The 19,357-nt window shown below is 39.8% G+C and overlaps 1 protein-coding gene across 4 annotated transcripts in view; it reads left to right on the top strand.

Annotated features, from left to right (window-relative positions):
• The window catches only part of LOC126109408 (coronin-2B-like), a 118,324-nt gene that overhangs the window by 25,294 nt on the left and 73,673 nt on the right, over positions 1-19,357 (top strand). For 3 of the 4 annotated variants that reach the window (XM_049914440.1, XM_049914441.1, XM_049914439.1), the window contains exon 2: positions 13,311-13,508. In XM_049914440.1, coding sequence (XP_049770397.1) covers positions 13,311-13,508 — 198 coding nt within the window. Of the gene's footprint in view, positions 1-2,593; positions 2,688-13,310; positions 13,509-19,357 lie in introns of all 4 variants that reach the window. The other variant, XM_049914442.1, reaches the window with a different exon arrangement.

Genomic DNA, 19,357 nt, shown 5'->3' with positions numbered 1-19,357 from the left:
TTCTACCAGTTTTTCCATTCGTCTATAGAGAATACGTTTTAGTATTTTGTCCCTATTAATAACATATCACTGAACTAGACTAAATTGGGCCTGCTCTACTAAAGGGGCATGTAAAATTCTGCTTTTTTTTTTTTTTTTTTTAAAAAGTGGAAACTGACAGTTTCTGTTGAGAGTGAGTGTCACAGTGAACATATGATGAACAATATTTGTTTGGGCCAACTCAGTTTACACATTACAAAAGTGAAACAGAAATATCTGTAGAAAAACCAGAAAAAAAATCTGCCTGGCGACTCTTAAAAAGGGACACTCTGTATAATGGGAAGTCTGGGATGGTTAAAAAAACACGTGCGCGCGCGCGCGCGCGCACACACACACACACACACACAGCTGTTAAGTTGGTGCAACTCTTCTTTGTTTCAATTACCATTACTCATTGTACTTCTATGAAGATTCCTTTCATGAAGGAATCTATGGAACGCGATACATCAATCAACTATGGAACACATTATGCCTAAAACTATTCTCTCCACCTCTTTTGTCCAGCCCATAATATTTCTGTCTTTCTGAGTAGACTTCTTATTGCCACCACGTATTGTTCTCTGTTTGTATTGCTGCATCGTGATTTCACTAATGGTTTTTCTGTTATCAGATTATCATGTATCGTCTACGTTTATAAATTGTTGTTTTTTTTAATTCGCTATGAACTGTATTGTTAATGTGATGTGGCTGAGATTGTGCTTGGCAAATTTTTAAAGAATTCCCATTTTGTGCCATAAACTCATTGTGCACAATTTTTATGTAAACCATGGAAATACATTAGCGTTTATTGAAGAAATTAGGTTTTGCATCGTGCTGTGAAATATCTTGTGGTGGTACAGTTCTTGTCCAAACAAGGTAGACATATTGGAATGTTCATGTATGGAGATACTGTTAGACAGGGGAGACTTCAGCCTCCATGCACTCATCCGGAACTGATAGTGTCTCAGTGTAATGTAAACTATTGACTGCATCAGAGTAGCAGGTGCTCGATCTTATCAGTGACGCACAATGGGAGGGTGATGCGGGCAATACTCACATAGCAGCCTTATCTCCAGAGAAGAGACTGATAAATGCTCGACTGGCTTGTTGTGTGTTCTTCCTCTACGGCTGGTGTTCACTTTGCCACTACAGTGGTGGGAGTTGTGGAGGGGGGGGAACAAAACTCTGGTGTAATTGAGACACAGCTAGAGTAAACTTGCATCGTAGATGCTGCTGTTCTTATGTGCATAGGTGGAAACTGCATTGGTATGCTATTTCAGTACATGTTGTTTTGTTGTTTATATTGATGCTGGTTGTGATCAAAACAAAGGAGTTAGTGCTGCAAAAGAATGCAGGGTTGTGTGATGGGGGTGGTGTGTTCGTGATTATTTTGTGAGTAACGACGCTAGAGAGAATAACTTACTTACTTTCTAATATTGAACTGCTAGTCAATCGAGATTGTTTTGATTATCATATTTAAAATGTATTTAGAACTCTAGGAGCTAATCTTTAGGGTCCTGCGTGCCGTTGGACAACTTCATTAGGTTTTACTAAACAGTTTCTGTGGAGTCCTTAGGTTTCAGTGAACAGTTTCTGTAGAAACAGCTCCATAATCAGCAGGGCTTGGCATGACACTCACACTTGATGGTATGTAACTGCAATAACGGATTCTGGCCATCTTTTTTCTGTTTTAGAACATTTCTCAGATGCTTCTGTGAAATGTTTCGACACCAATGTTAACAACTGTTGTGTTACTGTAATATGTATTTCCAAGAGCATTCCAATGCCATTAACATTCCATTCCATTACAAAAGCTCAGTTGATGAAAGAATTAAGTGTAACAAAAATGGCATATTATCATTTGCTGAAAATGTTCAATATTGTGAAGTGTTCAAAAAGTAAAAAAAGGTTTTAGTCATACGCAACTCACACTGGATATATCTCTTTATATTGGATTTGTTGTTCGGTAATGATTTCACAAATTCTGATCACGTAAATAAAATTGTGCAGATATTTTATTAGTGCATTAAGGAAAAAGCTGGGGCTTGTGCCTTCATCAGGTAAAGAAAAGCTGTAATCTTTTCATCTGACTGCGTACTTAATTTTATTATGAGTAGCACCAGTGAAGTTTGTTTTGATATGCTTCCTTACATTTTACATGCTTTGAATCATTGTATTTTTGTTTGTGTGTGTAAGAGTTTGTTACAGATAAAATATTACTGTATTACATTTTGTCAAAGAAGTCACTGACAAATTTTGTAATATGGTACTGATGTAACATTTATAATTCTCTCTCCCAGTAGCTTGCATTTACCCTCTTAATTATTTGGAACTTGGTACGCTGCCCACAGTATTTGAACTTTCTAGCAGTAGCATTGAGGTACTTGTTCCAGAAAGAAACTTGTTTGAAATGCATTGTGGAACATGTAAAGAATGCTTTATTTTTCATCCCTGTAGTTGTGTTAGATTTGGTAATTTGAAATTTTGTTTTGAATTAGTGCTTGTCTGTTTCTGTTCTGTATATTTTTTTGTTTGTTTTTTAGTTATGTCTATTGTTTCCCTGTCTTGATTTCAGTTGTGAGTACTTTGCTTGCTCCCCCCAGTAGTATGTTGTTCTAACGCACTTGGCAGTCTAGCAAGAGCGTGTGGATACAATGACAAACACACAGGTAAGTGCTGTATTATTTCTTCTCTTCTTCAGTGGCAAACTTTGTGCCACTTATATCATTACTGTATATTAATATCAACTGAAACACAAGGTGGCGTGTGTGTGGGAAATTTTCTGTTACTTTAAACTATAAATGTATATACATATGGTTATCAAAATAATGGAAATATTCTAGGTTCTTCTTGCACAGCTTGACAGGTTAACAACTGCACTTACTAATTAGTTAGCAGCTTACTTGGTTGTCAGCAAGCCCTTCACACAGTGAAATTACTGCTGTTTGAAATGGATGAGTCCATTTTTAGAGTTCTGTACCTCAAATGATAAAAATAGAATTTTATAGGGTCACTTTATTGTCCATCTGTCTGTCCAACTGTTAAAACCTCTTTTTCTCGGAAGCATGTTGATGTATCAAATTGAAAATTGACGCATACTAAGAACTATGGTTTCTTGGCTGTGTAATAAATTTAAGCTTCTAAGTCAGTGCATTCGAAAGGTACGGCCACTAATGTCACACATTTTGATACTCGCAAATCCACTCATGAAAACTTATTGCGTACTTCTGTTTGATGTAGTATCAAGCAGATTGGAAGAAGCAAGTTTTCACAGTATAAGTAAAGGAGAAAAATCAGAAAATTGTTAATTTGTAATTATATTACCTGAAAAAAAATTTCTTGTTTGTTATCAGACTCCTAAAGTAAAATCAAAACAGTTCATGAAAGCGTTGGGATTCGTGGAACAAACACCTTGCCAGTATCAATGTTAATAAAAGGCAAAAATCATAAAGATTCTAGTTTCCAGGGGTGGGTGAACTGCCTATATAGTTAATTAACTTTTTATGGGACCGTCAGGGCACAAGTCCTATTCACTCCTGGCTAATTTGTTTCTTTACAGCCCAGGAAGAGTTATAGGTCCTTTGCTGTTCGTATCTGATATAAAAGATTTACGGGACAATCTGAGCAGCCCTCTTGGATTTTTTACAGATAACACTGTCTCTTTGCAGTCTCGTGAAGTTTTCCTAAAATCAAAGTGAATTGCAAAAAGATTTAGACACGACATCTGCATGGTGCTAAAAGCGGCATTTGACCTTAAACAATAAAAAATGTTATGTCCTCCACATGAGAACAAAAAAAATTATGTTTTGGTTTCACAATAAATAACACAAATTTGTTGTAGATTCAACTAAATACCTTGGGAGTACAGTACCAGACCATTGAAATTAAAACCATCCCATAGAAAATGTTGTAGGAAAGTTAAATAAAGCAGGTGTTTTATTGGCAGAATACGAAGAAGATTCAGTAGGTTACTAAGAGAATTCTGATTCTAACTGATATGTTATCTTCTGGATTATAAGTGTGTAGTATAAGATCCTTACCAGATAGGATTGATGGAAGACATTGAAAAGGGGAGCAGCCCATTCCCATTTTGTGTTATCGCTAAATAGGGAAGTGAGTGTCATGAATATAGTAAGAGAGTTGGGGTGGCAGTCATTAAAACGCATTTTTTGTTGCCGCAATATCTTTTCACACTATCTTAATCACCAACTTTCTCCTTTAAATGCCAAAATGCTTTGTTAATTCTTGCCTACCTAGAGAGAAGTGACCTTTGTAATTAGAGAATACAGAGCCCTCAGAAAGATTCGTGAGTTTAAAGGCCGAGATATAGTCTGGATGTGAACCAATGAACCCCATGCAAAGCACTTGAGTGTGAATTGCAGAATAATTGTGTAGATGTAGATTACAGTGAAGGAGGTTTGTTATTTTATTACGAGGTCAGCAGTGTAACAGACTGGAAGGGATGTTTTTAAGTCCATTGGTACATAAAAAGAAACAAATACTAAGACTGACCCTTTGTCTTTTAGTGGAATATATACCTGTGCAGATTCATTGTGCCTCCAGTGTTATTGACACATACATATTGAGCCAAGAGGAGAGGTACATGCTTTGAGGGTGGACAGTATTGGTGATTCTGAAGGGGGAAAAAGAAGAAGAAATTAAAAAGAAAAAATTAACATTTTTACATTTTCTTAACCATATTCAACATACAGCTCTTTGAAAATCACGGGCATCAGTCACATGTCCTTCACCGACACTCACTTGCGAATAAAAAAGTGACATTAGGCTCTGTAGTGTTGTCTTTACTGACTATAGGTTATTTTTCTGAAACCACACATTTTTCGCCGCGTACACATTCACTTGGTGTGCCCACAGTGTCCAGCAGTAGGGTTCCAGTACGTCTTCACAGCAGTTGATTTGTACAATAGTTGGGCTGGTGCTACTCTGGTTATTTACATTTCAACGGAAACAGCAGAGCTATTGCTTACTACATAGGACTTCTACTTCATATTTTATCTGTGTGTGTGTGTGTGTGTGTGTGTGTGTGTGTGTGTGTGTGTGTGTGTAAGTAAAGGACCATGCAAATGGTCTCAGATCAGCAGCACAGTAGCTCTCTAAAAGTGCTGCAAAATGCATTGCAGATGACTGTTAATTTTTTGAATGTCTTTTGTGAAGAAATGTGCAGTTTAAACAAAACTTTAGATCACAATGTTTTTTACTATCACTTGCATCTGTCCTGTTCCCTATTGTTTCCATCAGTATCCTTGGAAACTGTTAAGAACATGACATGTTTATATGATAATTTTTTGCCCAGAATCGCTAATACTATCATCCCTCAAACCACGTACATTTCCTCCTGGCTTTGTGAATTGTTTTATTCATCTCATGATGCACATTTACAATCTGTTTGGTTTGCGTACAGGAGACATGTCAGAAATTTATAAGACAGTTCCAATGATTTTTACATTAATAAATAATGGCTCTGTAATAAATAATAACACTATAAGGATATTTCTTGAAATGTGTAACACATTGTATCCAGCTCAAATTTCCAGTTTGTCCTGCACGAATTCATCAACTGGGTAATAACACTTCAGTGTCGGTACCTCACATAGCTTTGTTTTAAGTTAACCTAAATTCATCTGCATCAACTTATTCCCTTTTAATTTATTACAAATTTTCATTCTCATGTATTGAGGTCCCTGGGCATACAGTCTGAGGCAGCAGGTGGGGAGCATAAATTTTTCTTTGTTTCTAGTATCATGTGAATGGACAAAATGGTTTCCCTTGAATAATTAATGTCTGGTGTACAAAAATATAATAATCTCATATATGTATAAGGATGGCAGAGTTAATATTTTAAGTTTTCTAAATAATAGTTGACATGCTTCTTTGTGATTTGCAGTGCACATGTTTCAAATGATTTTTTCTGTAGTTTCAGTATCTGCACTGTGTTTGTCGAGGTACACCAAGAAACAATACCATACCTAATAATGGATTCGAAGTAGCTTGTATATGCTACTTTTCGTGTGTCCATGTCAGTTGCAGTTGATAATATTTACTTTGCAAATGCAAAGCTGCTCAGTTTGTTCGCCAGGTATTCAATTTGTGCCTGCCAGCTCAAATTTTTATCTACATTTAAACCTAAGAATTTGACTGAGTCAACTTCTTCTATACCTTGATTGTTGTGTACAATCTTAATCTGCTCACATTTTGACTGTTTGGTTTTGAACTGCATCACATGAGACTTACATATGTTTAGATTCAATCACCCCATATATGCGACAGGAGCTGAGCGTACCAAGAGTACTAACATTGGATATATAAGCTTCAAGGTTTTCTTAGTAAATGCACACTCTGTGTGGAGAGTTGATATGCAAGTCCATCTTTCTCTCTCTTTCTTTGCATGAAAGAACAACAAATGCAATAAGTATAGTTCACATGAACAGGAAAGGTACACCAAAACTTGAAGCCAAACTACAAAGAGATGAGATAGAATTTAGGTCAACACACACTATGATGACTTTGAAATGGCACGATGAAAGAGATGTATGTATGTATCTTGATGACCCACATACCATACAGATGCAATGAAATCGGCCGTGAAAATGGACTGTAAAACTGATACTGAAAAATGTAAACCAAAATGTGTAGGATTACAGTGAGTCTATGGGTGCAGTGAACAAATAAGACACACTGCTTAACTCAAAGCAGTGTGTTAGCAAAATGCTGAAATGCCACGAAAGAGTCTTTTCTTCTCTTAGACATGTGCTTGTTAAATTGCCTCACTATTTACAAGATTCTTATGAGAAGGAAAACTTAAGCCACCAAAGTTCATCTCACAAGGGGACCATCAGACCTGTTAATCACAGATTTTAGTCAATCTTAGGTATGTCGTAGAGGGACCTTTCCTGAGATCCTGGTCAGTGGCCTTTCATGTGACAGCCTCCAGTTTCCAAGATAATTGATGTTTAAGTTTTATACATGGCCCCTGAGGATGGTCCTCATTTTTTCGAATTTCATGTTTCTTCACTCACACCACCTGGTTTTTCTATTTTTGTTTTAATAAGAATTGTAAGACCTGCTTTGTTGAAAATGAACATAAGGAACCCATGCTGCAGAGCCTGGGAAACTGCGTCGTGTCACTCTGTGTTGTTTATTAGTGTCTGTGTGTGCACTTGACTGCTATTTAGTCCATTGAAATTTTACATTAACTTCACTCCTCTTTCCACCGTATCCTTTGCCACATTAAGATTTTATGTAGCCTCTTTGGTATTAAGGTAGGAAATGTTTGAATGACAAGAAAAAGGAATTGTATGTAAGAACTCTAAACCTATGTCTAACTTCATCATGTCCAGACTCACGACTGAAGTGAACTCGTCACCTCACTGCAGAGTGAAAATTTTATTCTGTAAATATCCCCCGTGCTGTGGCTAAGCTGTGTCTCCGCAATATCCTTTCTTTCAGAAGTGCTAGTCTCACAAGTTTCACAGGAGAGCTTGTGTGAAGTTCGGAAGGTAGGAGACAAGGTTCTGGCAGAAGTAAAACTGTGGCGACGGGTTGTGTATTGTGCTCGGCTAACTCAGTTAGTTGAGAAATTGCCCAAGAAAGTCAAAGGTACCAAGTTTGAGTCTTGGTCCAGCACACAATTTTAATGTGGTAGGAAGTTTCATATGAGTGCACACTCTGCAGCAGAGTGAAAAATTCATTCTATTTATTTCTTAGGGTAAAGTCACACAAATCAGTTTTCTACATTTTAGCGAGTTTTCCTAAGGTTAATTCAATAAGTTAATTAGTAAATTGTCAAAGTATGACTGAACAGGTCAGGAGAGGCACTCACAGTGTCTATTTAAAGGTGCGAGAGAAATCAGTGGGAACCTTGTGTCGAGGGCTTCTTACCGGACAGAATGAGAAGAAAGAATTAATAAGTTTGTCGTCACCCCAATTGCTGGAAGAAGTGTTGTGTTTCTATGCTTTGTCAAGTTCCATTCTGCATACAGTGACCTAGTGGTCAACTCAAACCAGTATGTTGCATCACAGCTTCAGACCATATTCCTTCAGTCTGCTAATAAATGAAGGTAATCCCACTATTTTGATAACCATATATTGTGTTTATTTTTTGTTTAGTTATATAAACAATATTTTCAGTATACAATGGTTATTGAGTTAAACACGATATTATCTTGAGAATATCTCTTTTGTGCCACAAATAAGTACTTATTGTAAATAGTATTCACAGGTTTACCGCCGGATCCTGTGCAAATTCCTCAGTATTTCCTTAGAGCAACTGTCCAACATCTTCAGGTGGTTCAGCTTTGCCGGTGGCTAGGTATGTAATGTACTACGGCATCGTGTAGGATGGTGGCAGCTCAAGGCCTACCACTGCTTCTAGGAAATAGTGTGGAATTTGCACAAGGTTATCTGGTGGCCACACCCGTGAAGACTATTTACAACATATCCATCGGGAAAGCTTGAAGACTCACAAGTACTTAATTGTTTACCAGATCTGTTTAAGACATATTGAAGAAGCTGAAATACGTTTATATTTAAGTGCAGATAATATGAATCTTATTTATAAAAGATTAAAATGTGTATTTTCAGGTAATAAACAAGTTTCTCATTTCATAAACTTGACTTCTCCTCAGTCAAGATATGTTTTGCCTCTACTTTAAATGGATGTTGCCTAGTTGTAGTCTTCTCTTTATTTTGCTTACACTACACCATTATAAGAAATAGGAGACACTAGTTGTTGTTAGGAGTTGTACACTTTTGTCAGCAGCCATTAAATTAATGTAACAAATAAAGCAATGATCTTCTGTTGGTCACAAATTAGATTTTCACCCATAAAATAATTTCCCTGGGGGAAAAAGATGGGGGGGGGGGGGGGGGGAGGAGGAGGAGACTGGTGAATTCTTTTCACCAGTGAGAAGAAGTAAAAATTATAATGTGTGTGTGTGTGTGTGTGTGTGTGTGTGTGTGTGTGTGTGTGTGGTGTGTGTTTTCAAAGCTGCTGAAAATACATGTCAATGACCTTGCATTCCTGTATTCTACACGCATAACGTGATCCGTGATAATTTTCTTGAGTGGTTTGATATACATATCAGGAACTACTTTAAATGTGTAATTTCAGCATTATTGCATTAAAGCTTTTGAGATTAGATACCAGTTGCAACTAATGGGAAGACACTATTGAACACTTAAAATTGGTCAACATGAAGTAATAACTTGGAAAACTGAACAGTATTTTGCTTTTAGTGCAGAGACTGATAACAACAAATAGAGTTGCTACATTTACAAACATTTTCTAGAAACCCAATCCCCACTGCCCCAACACATCATGTTGCTGAGCAGTTGCCACTTGCTTGCTGAATACAGCCTTCACACTTGCAGATGTTGATCTAATTTTCCTGATGCTACTGTGTTATCAGGCTCTTTATCTGCTGAAAGTGGACCTGTAGAGTCTGCTCTTCACATTATGATGGTCTTTTACTGTTAGCTGTTATCACTAGGTGTCATTTTTCCCTGTTGTCCTCCATATCATAATGTTCCTCTTCTTAAATTAATTTGCAGGGAAAAAATCTCTCTCTCTCTCTCTCTCTCTCTCTCTCTCTCTCTCTCTCTCTCTCTCTCTGTCTCATTAATTATTGTTGAGGAGCAAAGGAGCATTAATATGTGCCAACACAACTCCGCATTAGATTACTTTTTCCTTATTATGTCTTCAGAGTTACTGCAGTGACAGGTTAAAGGTGACATAATATTATTACTGAACAAATAACTTGCCTGGTGTAAGAGAATGCCACATGCACAAATTTTGTCGTGGCAGTTGCTAACTCACTGCAAAGATAGAATGCTAATAAACATTGAAATTAATGTCCTACTCTCTAGATTCTCTCTTCCAAATTCATCAGTCAGTAAAAGGTGTACATGAGAATACTGGAATCCGTATCTTCTTTCATGTTGTCACATATAAATCCACGAGACACTGTATCTCCATCTGCAGCATGGCATAATTAAGACAAGTCTGTGCAAGTGGATGAAGAGAGAAACAACAATTTGTCTTCTTCCATTACTGTTAATGTCAGACTCAAAGTGATTATAGAGGCCAGATAGTGCTTCTGCTGTAACAAGATACCAGAAACATTAGAAACTTTTTCTACTCTTTTTTTCATTTATTTTTTACCGAGCATTTGCCTTAAAGGCAGTTTTCAGTAACTAAGTCATTTAAATAGATTTTTAATTCTTTTTAACTTTCCATCAGACAGTTTGACTTCCCAGTAATTAATGTTTTCTAAACAGTGATGTATCATACATATGAACTGCAGGAACAAAATGTGGGGTAGCTTGGGTATTTCTCAAAACCTTGTAAACCTCTTACTAAGTCATTGGACCCATTTTCTGTGATGTTTCTGATGACATCCGCAATTTCGTTTTTGCAATGTGTAGCTGGAATCATCCCAAGCAAATACTGCTCATCATGTCATTCATCCAATGCCCAGTGTTGGCAGAAAGCGTTAGTTTGTTTCCCACTAGAATCACTTTTTTAAAAGTGGAATTTAATGTGATGTCCGATAGGATGATCCCAAATTAAAAAATGTTCAAACGTGTGTGAAATCTTATGGGACTTAACTGCTGAGGTCATCAGTCCCTAATCTTACACACTACTTAACCTAAATTATCCTAAGGACACACACACACACACACACACACACACACACACACACACACACACACACTTGCCCGAGGGAGGACTCGAACCTCCACCGGGACCAGCCGCACAGTCCATGACTGCAGCGCCTTAGACCGCTCGGCTAATCCCGTGTGGCGATCCCAAATTAGCTTAGTGTAATTTTGTTCCCAAATTAGCTTAGTGTGATTTTGTTTTATTCATATGTATGAACAGGGAGAGTAAAACATGAAGAATAACCAATATTCCAATAGTGGCAGCACCACCTCTACTATCTTGCAGCAGTGCTGCTCAGTTGCTGCTGGAGTACTGATTATTCTACGTGTTTTACTGTCCCTGTTAGTACATATTGATAAAACAAATATCACATGAGGTGATGGCTCTATAAGCGGCCATGTAAAATTGCACTTTAAAAATCTTTTTGTTTGTAGCGGCGAACAAATCGACACTTTCTTTTGATGCTGGGTGCAGTATGAAAGATTTGATGAGTGTAATTTGTTTTGGCTGGTTTCATCTACACTTAAACAAAATAGAAAGTTTCTTCCAAAATCCAAAACACCACTGAAAATATTCCTGATGGCTCTTAGGAGGGGAAAAAGTCTGTCAAATGTGGGCTCTAAATGCATACCTCAGGAGCCATGAGCATTTCTTCATTGACAGTACTGTGAAAAAAATCTCATCTACTGCAAGCTCTTCACATTCCACATATCGAGAGGTGGTAATATGGACCAAAACAAGACAAATTGTTCATATTTGTTATTCTGAAACACAACTCTCTTTCGTAAAAAGTCCTCATAGCACTTAAGGTATGCATTTTAAAGCCCTTATTTAAAATGTTACTTTAAATGCTTCAGCAATAAAGACTATAAATTAATTAAGAGCTGTGTGCTGTAACAGAAAACTGATTGGTCTGATTGTTTGAAGTTACCAAACTCCCTTGGACCACATTAGCAGTTGCCAGTTAAAACCTACTTAACCAATTCATTCATTTGCATTATTAAGATACTGTTAAAGTCTGTTTCATTTACAGGAAGAATACAAAAAGGATTGCAGAAAATAACAATTTCCAATTATATACTTTTTTCTTTCTGTGACAGCTCAATGTAATTTATGCTGTATCTTAGGATGAAGAGACTTTTTATTAGTTCTCTGGAGCAAGTAATGGGCACCAAAATGCTAGAAACACATGAAATAAAATATGTTATTGTGACTCCAAAGGCAATTAAACCTTTGATGATCATTCATTTGAGGCAAAAGTAATTAGCCTTAGGGAGAACAGAGATGCAAGCAGCAAATGAAAGTTGGTTGCCCAGTATAGCAGTACGTATTGGGCTGGCTGTTGGTGGTGAGGTGCCATGCCTGCCCGGGCCATTGGCCCTGCTTCCTGTCCCTCAGTTTACTGAGTTGCTCCAATTCCCTCTCATCAAGGCTCTGCCCTGCTGTCCCCTCTCCCCTCTTACCTGCAGCATTGTACTGTATTCGAGCCCTGGAACCAATTTGCTGTCTACATTTCATTCACTGAGACAAAGAACTCAAATGCTGTGAAACATTGTGTTCCTCCCTCTCCCACCTCAGCTACTGTTTTCTTTCTTTCTTTTTTAATATATAAAATTTTGTTGTGCAAATTTAAATAAATAAGAGGACAGAGAACTTGAACTGTGGCAGATAGGCAGAGCAAATGTGTAGCAATGTACCACCCAGATTTTTTCTCAGTACATCTGCAGGAACGTCAGCAGTAAAAGAAAATTTTAAGTCTTTTTTTATTTAGTTTTATTTATTTACATTTTCCTTGCGTGGAGCCATCAAAAGGATGGCTTTTGCAACAGTCAGAAATAATAGTATTACAATTATTGCAACAATTGTTGCATCTTATATAAATTTTATACCCTAAGTACTTTACAGCTATTATACTAGCGGTTCATATCATAAGCAGTATATTAAAATTCATCAAATGAATATAAACATGTCCCTATGAGAAAAGATTTTAATTTACTTCAAAATCGTTCCACTTTCATGTCCTTGGAGAGTTTGGTAGTTTGTCCATCAATCAGGTGGATAGACTGACAAAAATTGCTTTATCCTGTTTTATATCATGGACAGTGAAACTGTGTTTAAGGACACACCTGACAAAAACTGTTTTTTCCCATTTTTAAATGTCTTTTCTTATGTGATATGCATTATAAATCACCATTATCATGTATATAAAAATATTTTGTGGTTAGAGAAAATTTCACTTTTGAATAAAAGTTTTAGACAGATCTCTGTTTTAGTTTCATAGCCAAAAATATACTTTTATGGGGGGTTCGGGAAGGGATAAAGGAAAATAAGAACAGAGTTCCAGCCTGGAATTCTTCATTAAGAGACTAGTCCTTTCATAACCATATGAAGAAACCCTATTTAAGAAATGCTGAAAATCTGAGGAAATTTATGTGTAGATCTCATTCTTGTAGTGTCTTCCCCCTGTACCCGATGTTTTCTCCTAATAAGTATAGATTTTCAAGATCCTGCCAAGCATAATATATGCCAAAAGTTTAAGAAATTTCACCTGATGATGTAGAGAGCTGCTTTTGTGTCCTTTGCTAAAAAATCATTCCAACATTCCGACCAGCTGTGGTTTCGTGGTGTGCGGAGCTCCAAGTTCCGCCACGTGTACGGAGCCCCAGCGAAACGCGAGCACTGCTACGAAAACATCAAGATAACGAAAAATGCACACGATGGCCATTTCTGCGCAGTCAACCCGAAATTTGTCGCCGTCGTTACGGAGGTTGCAGGTGGGGGCACTTTTGTTGTGCTGCCAATTTCTGAGGTGAGTGGCAGTTTACACGCAACATTTTTGTTACAGTCTGTTGCTTCTTTTATTGCAGCATGTAAGTTGAAAAGGAAATTTATTTTAATAAAAAAAGTGAAGCACCTAGATGGGAAGGAGAAAACGAAATGAAATTTCACAAATTAAGAGGGTACGAGATGTTATTTCACCGATAGCAAAATAGTCAAATTTTCAAATGACTTAGCAGTATGAGCATATTACCAATATGACATTGCATCCCCTCTAGCCATGAACGTGTGAATTAATTCAGTTGGGAAGGGTGTCATAAAAAGATTGTAGCCTCTCCCGAGGCTAGCTGACACACAACTGTCATAACTGGTCCTTGACATCCCAGATACTGGCACTGTAACGGAGTCTACCTCTGAATTGGTCCCACACATGTTCTATCGGGCACAGATCCGGGGATCGTGTTGGCCGTGGAAGTGCCTCACCGTCTCGCAGACAACTCGGAGAGGTCGTGCCGTGTGTAGATGGGCATAGTCCTGTTGAAAAATGATCCTGCGATATTGTTGCACGAGGGGTAACGCACAAGGATGCAGGACTTGTACAACATACACTCCTGGAAATGGAAAAAAGAACACATTGACACCGGTGTGTCAGACCCACCATACTTGCTCCGGACACTGCGAGAGGGCTGTACAAGCAATGATCACACGCACGGCACAGCGGACACACCAGGAACCGCGGTGTTGGCCGTCGAATGGCGCTAGCTGCGCAGCATTTGTGCACCGCCGCCGTCAGTGTCAGCCAGTTTGCCGTGGCATACGGAGCTCCATCGCAGTCTTTAACACTGGTAGCATGCCGCGACAGCGTGGACGTGAACCGTATGTGCAGTTGACGGACTTTGAGCGAGGGCGTATAGTGGGGATGCGGGAGGCCGGGTGGACGTACCGCCGAATTGCTCAACACGTGGGGCGTGAGGTCTCCACAGTACATCGATGTTGTCGCCAGTGGTCGGCGGAAGGTGCACGTGCCCGTCGACCTGGGACCGGACCGCAGCGACGCACGGATGCACGCCAAGACCGTAGGATCCTACGCAGTGCCGTAGGGGACCGCACCGCCACTTCCCAGCAAATTAGGGACACTGTTGCTCCTGGGGTATCGGCGAGGACCATTCGCAACCGTCTCCATGAAGCTGGGCTACGGTCCCGCACACCGTTAGGCCGTCTTCCGCTCACGCCCCAACATCGTGCAGCCCGCCTCCAGTGGTGTCGCGACAGGCGTGAATGGAGGGACGAATGGAGACGTGTCGTCTTCAGCGATGAGAGTCGCTTCTGCCTTGGTGCCAATGATGGTCGTATGCGTGTTTGGCGCCGTGCAGGTGAGCGCCACAATCAGGACTGCATACGACCGAGGCACACAGGGCCAACACCCGGCATCATGGTGTGGGGAGCGATCTCCTACACTGGCCGTACACCACTGGTGATCGTCGAGGGGACACTGAATAGTGCACGGTACATCCAAACCGTCATCGAACCCATCGTTCTACCATTCCTAGACCGGCAAGGGAACTTGCTGTTCCAACAGGACAATGCACGCCCGCATGTATCCCGTGCCACCCAACGTGCTCTAGAAGGTGTAAGTCAACTACCCTGGCCAGCAAGATCTCCGGATCTGTCCCCCATTGAGCATGTTTGGGACTGGATGAAGCGTCGTCTCACGCGGTCTGCACGTCCAGCACGAACGCTGGTCCAACTGAGGCGCCAGGTGGAAATGGCATGGCAAGCCGTTCCACAGGACTACATCCAGCATCTCTACGATCGTCTCCATGGGAGAATAGCAGCCTGCATTGCTGCGAAAGGTGGATATACACTGTACAAGTGCCGACATTGTGCATGCTCTGTTGCCTGTGTCTGTGCCTGTGGTTCTGTTAGTGTGATCATGTGATGTATCTGACCCCAGGAATGTGTCAATAAAGTTTCCCCTTCCTGGGACAATGAATTCACGGTGTTCTTATTTCAATTTCCAGGAGTGTATCACTGTGCAGTCAGAGTTCTACGAATCACTACTGGCCCTGACCTGAATTCGTACCTGATTGTTCCCCACTCTGTGATGCCAGGACTAACACTGCAGTGCATCTCAAGGCATTGCAAGAATGGAATCATCCCAGATCGCTGCCAACAATCTTCATCTAGGTTAATTCAGAACTGTGATTCATTACTGAACACGATGCGACACCATTTGTTAGCAGTCCGTGCTTCCCAGTCGCAACACCACTCCAAACACAACCATTTGTGTCATAGTGTTAGTGGCGGCCTACTCGTGGGATAGTAATTCCATAGTCCGGTGGCTGTTACTAGTCTGACCAATTGCGTGAGATGACACAGAATGCTGCAGGGAGTCCATTACTTCTTCACAGATGTGAAGAGTTTACGATGTACACGATGCACAATATGGCGGTCCTGCCTTTCTGGTGGTCAGATTTGGTCAGGTGGAACACTGACAAGTATGACTACTGTGACATTCCCATGCGGTTTAACTTTGTCTTACTGTCACATCCAAGTGCCTTTAATGCTCTTTTTCCCAGACTAGGGAAGGTGAGCCAGGCCCAGGTCAAATCTGCCCCTCGGAGCAACAGTGTGGGTCGGTGAGCCGACCAGCCTGGACATGGCTTTTAGGCGGTATCCCACATTTCACGAAGTGAATACCGGACTGGTACCCACGTCCTGCCTCTGGTACACCTTATGGAAACCTTCAGAAAATGTCGTCTCACTTTCACATGGGATCAATTTCAGACACAGTCAGATAGGATATATATATTATGTCCTATGGGTTGAATAAGTGACTGATGGTCTTTGATATTTAGCTTCTTCAAATTGCCAACGGCCTTGCCCCAGTGGTAACACGGGTTCCCGTCAGATCATCGAAGTTAAGCACTGTCAGGCTGGGCTAGCACTTGGATGGGTGACCATCCGGTCTGCCGAATGCTGATGGCAAGCGGGGTGCACTCAGCCCTTGTGAGGCAAACTGAGGAGCTACTTGATTGAGAAGTAGTGGCTCTGGTCTCGGAAATTGACATACGGCCAGGAGAGCGATGTGTTGACCACGTGCCCCTCCATATCCACATCCAGTGACGCCTATGAGCTGAGGATGACTTGGCGGCTGGTCAGTAGTGTTGGGCCTTCACGGCCTGTTCGGGAGGTGTTAAATTCTTAATCAGCAGCAGCAGTATATCCAAATGCCACACAAATCTGATGAGTGCACGATTTAACCAGTTGGACAAGTGACAATCCACAGTAAGGCCCCTTCCTAACTCTGTCGGGTGCTGATAACGCTGTCTCAAGAGTATGAGCAATCCCTGTGTTGTGTGCTGTAAGGAGGCAACATCTGACGCTGTTCACAGCCCTTGTATAGCCCACGGCCCTGGTAATGGCACTAAACACGAACAGCCCTAGTGCACTCTGGTGGGCATTTTTTCTATTGCAGAGAATCGTGAGTTTGATCATTTACGTACCCAAAGTTACGTGTCCAAAGTTACATTGGCACCCAACTATGTCTTCTGGGTAATTCGCTTTTTTTTGTCAGGCAGTGTATAATGATAAAATAATTGAAAGTTTCTTCAAACGTTTGAAATTCTTAATAATAAAGAACTACTGCCTTCAGCCACAAATCGTGATTTTATTAAAATGGACAATGCATTTCAAGCCCTGGAGGCTTATCTTCAGATGCTTTGACAGTCTACATCAACTTTACTTTTTGTTTAAACGAAATGTGAAGTTGACGTAGACTGTCAAAGCATCTGAAGATAAGCCACCGGGGCTCGAAATGCATCACACATTTTAATGAAATCGTGATTTGTGGCTGAAGGTGGTTGTTCTTTGTTATTACGAAAGTAATACAGTCACTGCAACACTGTAAACAATGGATAAAATTAAGTTTGAAATTCTGACAAGGCCAAGAAAAAGTTTCATTGGAGTTGACTTCGTTTGACAGCTATTTTTAGGCGGCCTGCCCAAAAATTTGCCCTATCTGCTCATTTCCAGATACAGTCTAGAGGAAGCTTCTGACTGCATTAATCTGTGGTGTCAGTTTGTGATGAAGGTGGCTCCATGTGCATCCTTTCTACCCCTCATCAGTCATTCGTATCCTTTGATACCATTCTGCATTGGGCCCTGTCTTGCATTAATGCAATAAGTGAATACTCACAGTTGTCTTATAATAAGTTAACCTCAGATGTGTTATAAAAACTAATTTCCTTAAATATGCAATCTGTGCATACATTTTGATGATAATTCTCCACATAGTTGTGACCCAAATTCAAACATCTGTCGTACTGTGACACTAGCTTCTTTATCCCATCATCAAAGAATGGTGCCACCTGGTGCTTCAGCAAGTTGCTCAGTGAATCCTTATGGTTATTTTTTGGTTGCGCCTCTTTATTGGGATAAATATGAGTTGCATGGTGCCATGTCTAGACTATAGGGAGGATCTTTGAAAATCTCACAGCCAAAAAGACTTGTTTTTCCTTCATTAATCAAATGAAGGAAAAACAAGTCTTTTTGGCTGAAAGATTTTCGCAGATCCTCCCTATAGTCTGGTATGAGGTCAACCATTATCGTGAAGGAGGGTGATTCCTTTCGTAATCATACTGCACTGTTTGTTTTGGATTGACTTTCAGAGATTTGTAAGTGTCTCAATACATCTATGATACCACAGTGTTCCCATGTGTTACACTCATTAAGTCTGTTGTCAAAATTTCCCCCTCTTCATGGCAGTGCTTAATGAGCATTTAGGCCAAACCCACTCTTCCAGTTTTGCGTGAACATCGGTTTACATTTTGGTAGCCATTATGCACATATCTTAAGGTAACCTAACCTTTCTATAACAGTGTTAAAGAAGGTTGTCCTTAAAATATGAGGCACGCCTTCAGAAAGTTCAGAAATTATTAGCCAATTACTAATGCATACAAATTCATAAACAGAATACTCAGGTTTATCAATTGCATCTGAATGTCTCTCTAGACCACTTTCATTAAGCTCATCTGTGCACTCCACCTTGAATTATCTGCACCACTCCCTTGCAACACGATCACTCGTAGTCGCAAACCCTTATATGACACAATTGATGACAAATCTCTACAGCATTGTCTCCCGCTTACATGAAGCGATTGGCATAAATACTTCGCAGCTGGCAGGAGACACAATACACTATCCATTTCAATTGCATGCTGATTACACAGTGATGCAGTGTGACCTTCAAAGTCTCCTTTCCCAATCATGCATCTTCTACATAGCTACAAACATTTGTGTATTTTTAATAGCTCAGTGCTGCTGCATGTATCTGCTCTTCCCATCAAACTTGAATAATCACTTCCACACATTCTACTCTTCATCTGCACCTTCCAGTGCCTTAACAGGTGATTCAATAATCTCTCCCTTTTTTTCCATAATATTTTGCCAAGGATGTCTTGCTAATGGCTTGCTCCACAGTGAGAGAAATTCCTCTGACTGCTCTCTTTGACCTAAGTTATTGCACATATGTGGTTCCGTGACTACCATGGTCCAAACTATAATGAGGCAACACTGGTATTTTTTATTTCTTCACCACGTACTATATGGTAGCTTACAGACAACTGATTTAAACACAGCAAAAGAAAAAAAAAGTAGAACAACTCTTACTTCCTGTGGATATATTCTATTTTTAATGAGTATGTATTAAAACTGCTGTCTCTATTCTTCATCACCTGAGAAAAATTTCTTTCTAGTGTTTGCTGAATGATCTTTTTGGCAGTATGTCATATCTTGCAGGAAATTCTGCATGTTTTCCAAAGACTTTTCCCTTTCACTGTTCATAGATAGAGGGTGTAATTTCTTTAATTTAAGACACAT

Source organism: Schistocerca cancellata, chromosome 12, assembly GCF_023864275.1.
Source record: "Schistocerca cancellata isolate TAMUIC-IGC-003103 chromosome 12, iqSchCanc2.1, whole genome shotgun sequence".
NCBI lineage: Eukaryota > Metazoa > Arthropoda > Insecta > Orthoptera > Acrididae > Schistocerca > Schistocerca cancellata.
Note: the sequence above shows the minus strand (reverse complement) of the source record. Positions and strands in the feature narration are given on the sequence as shown.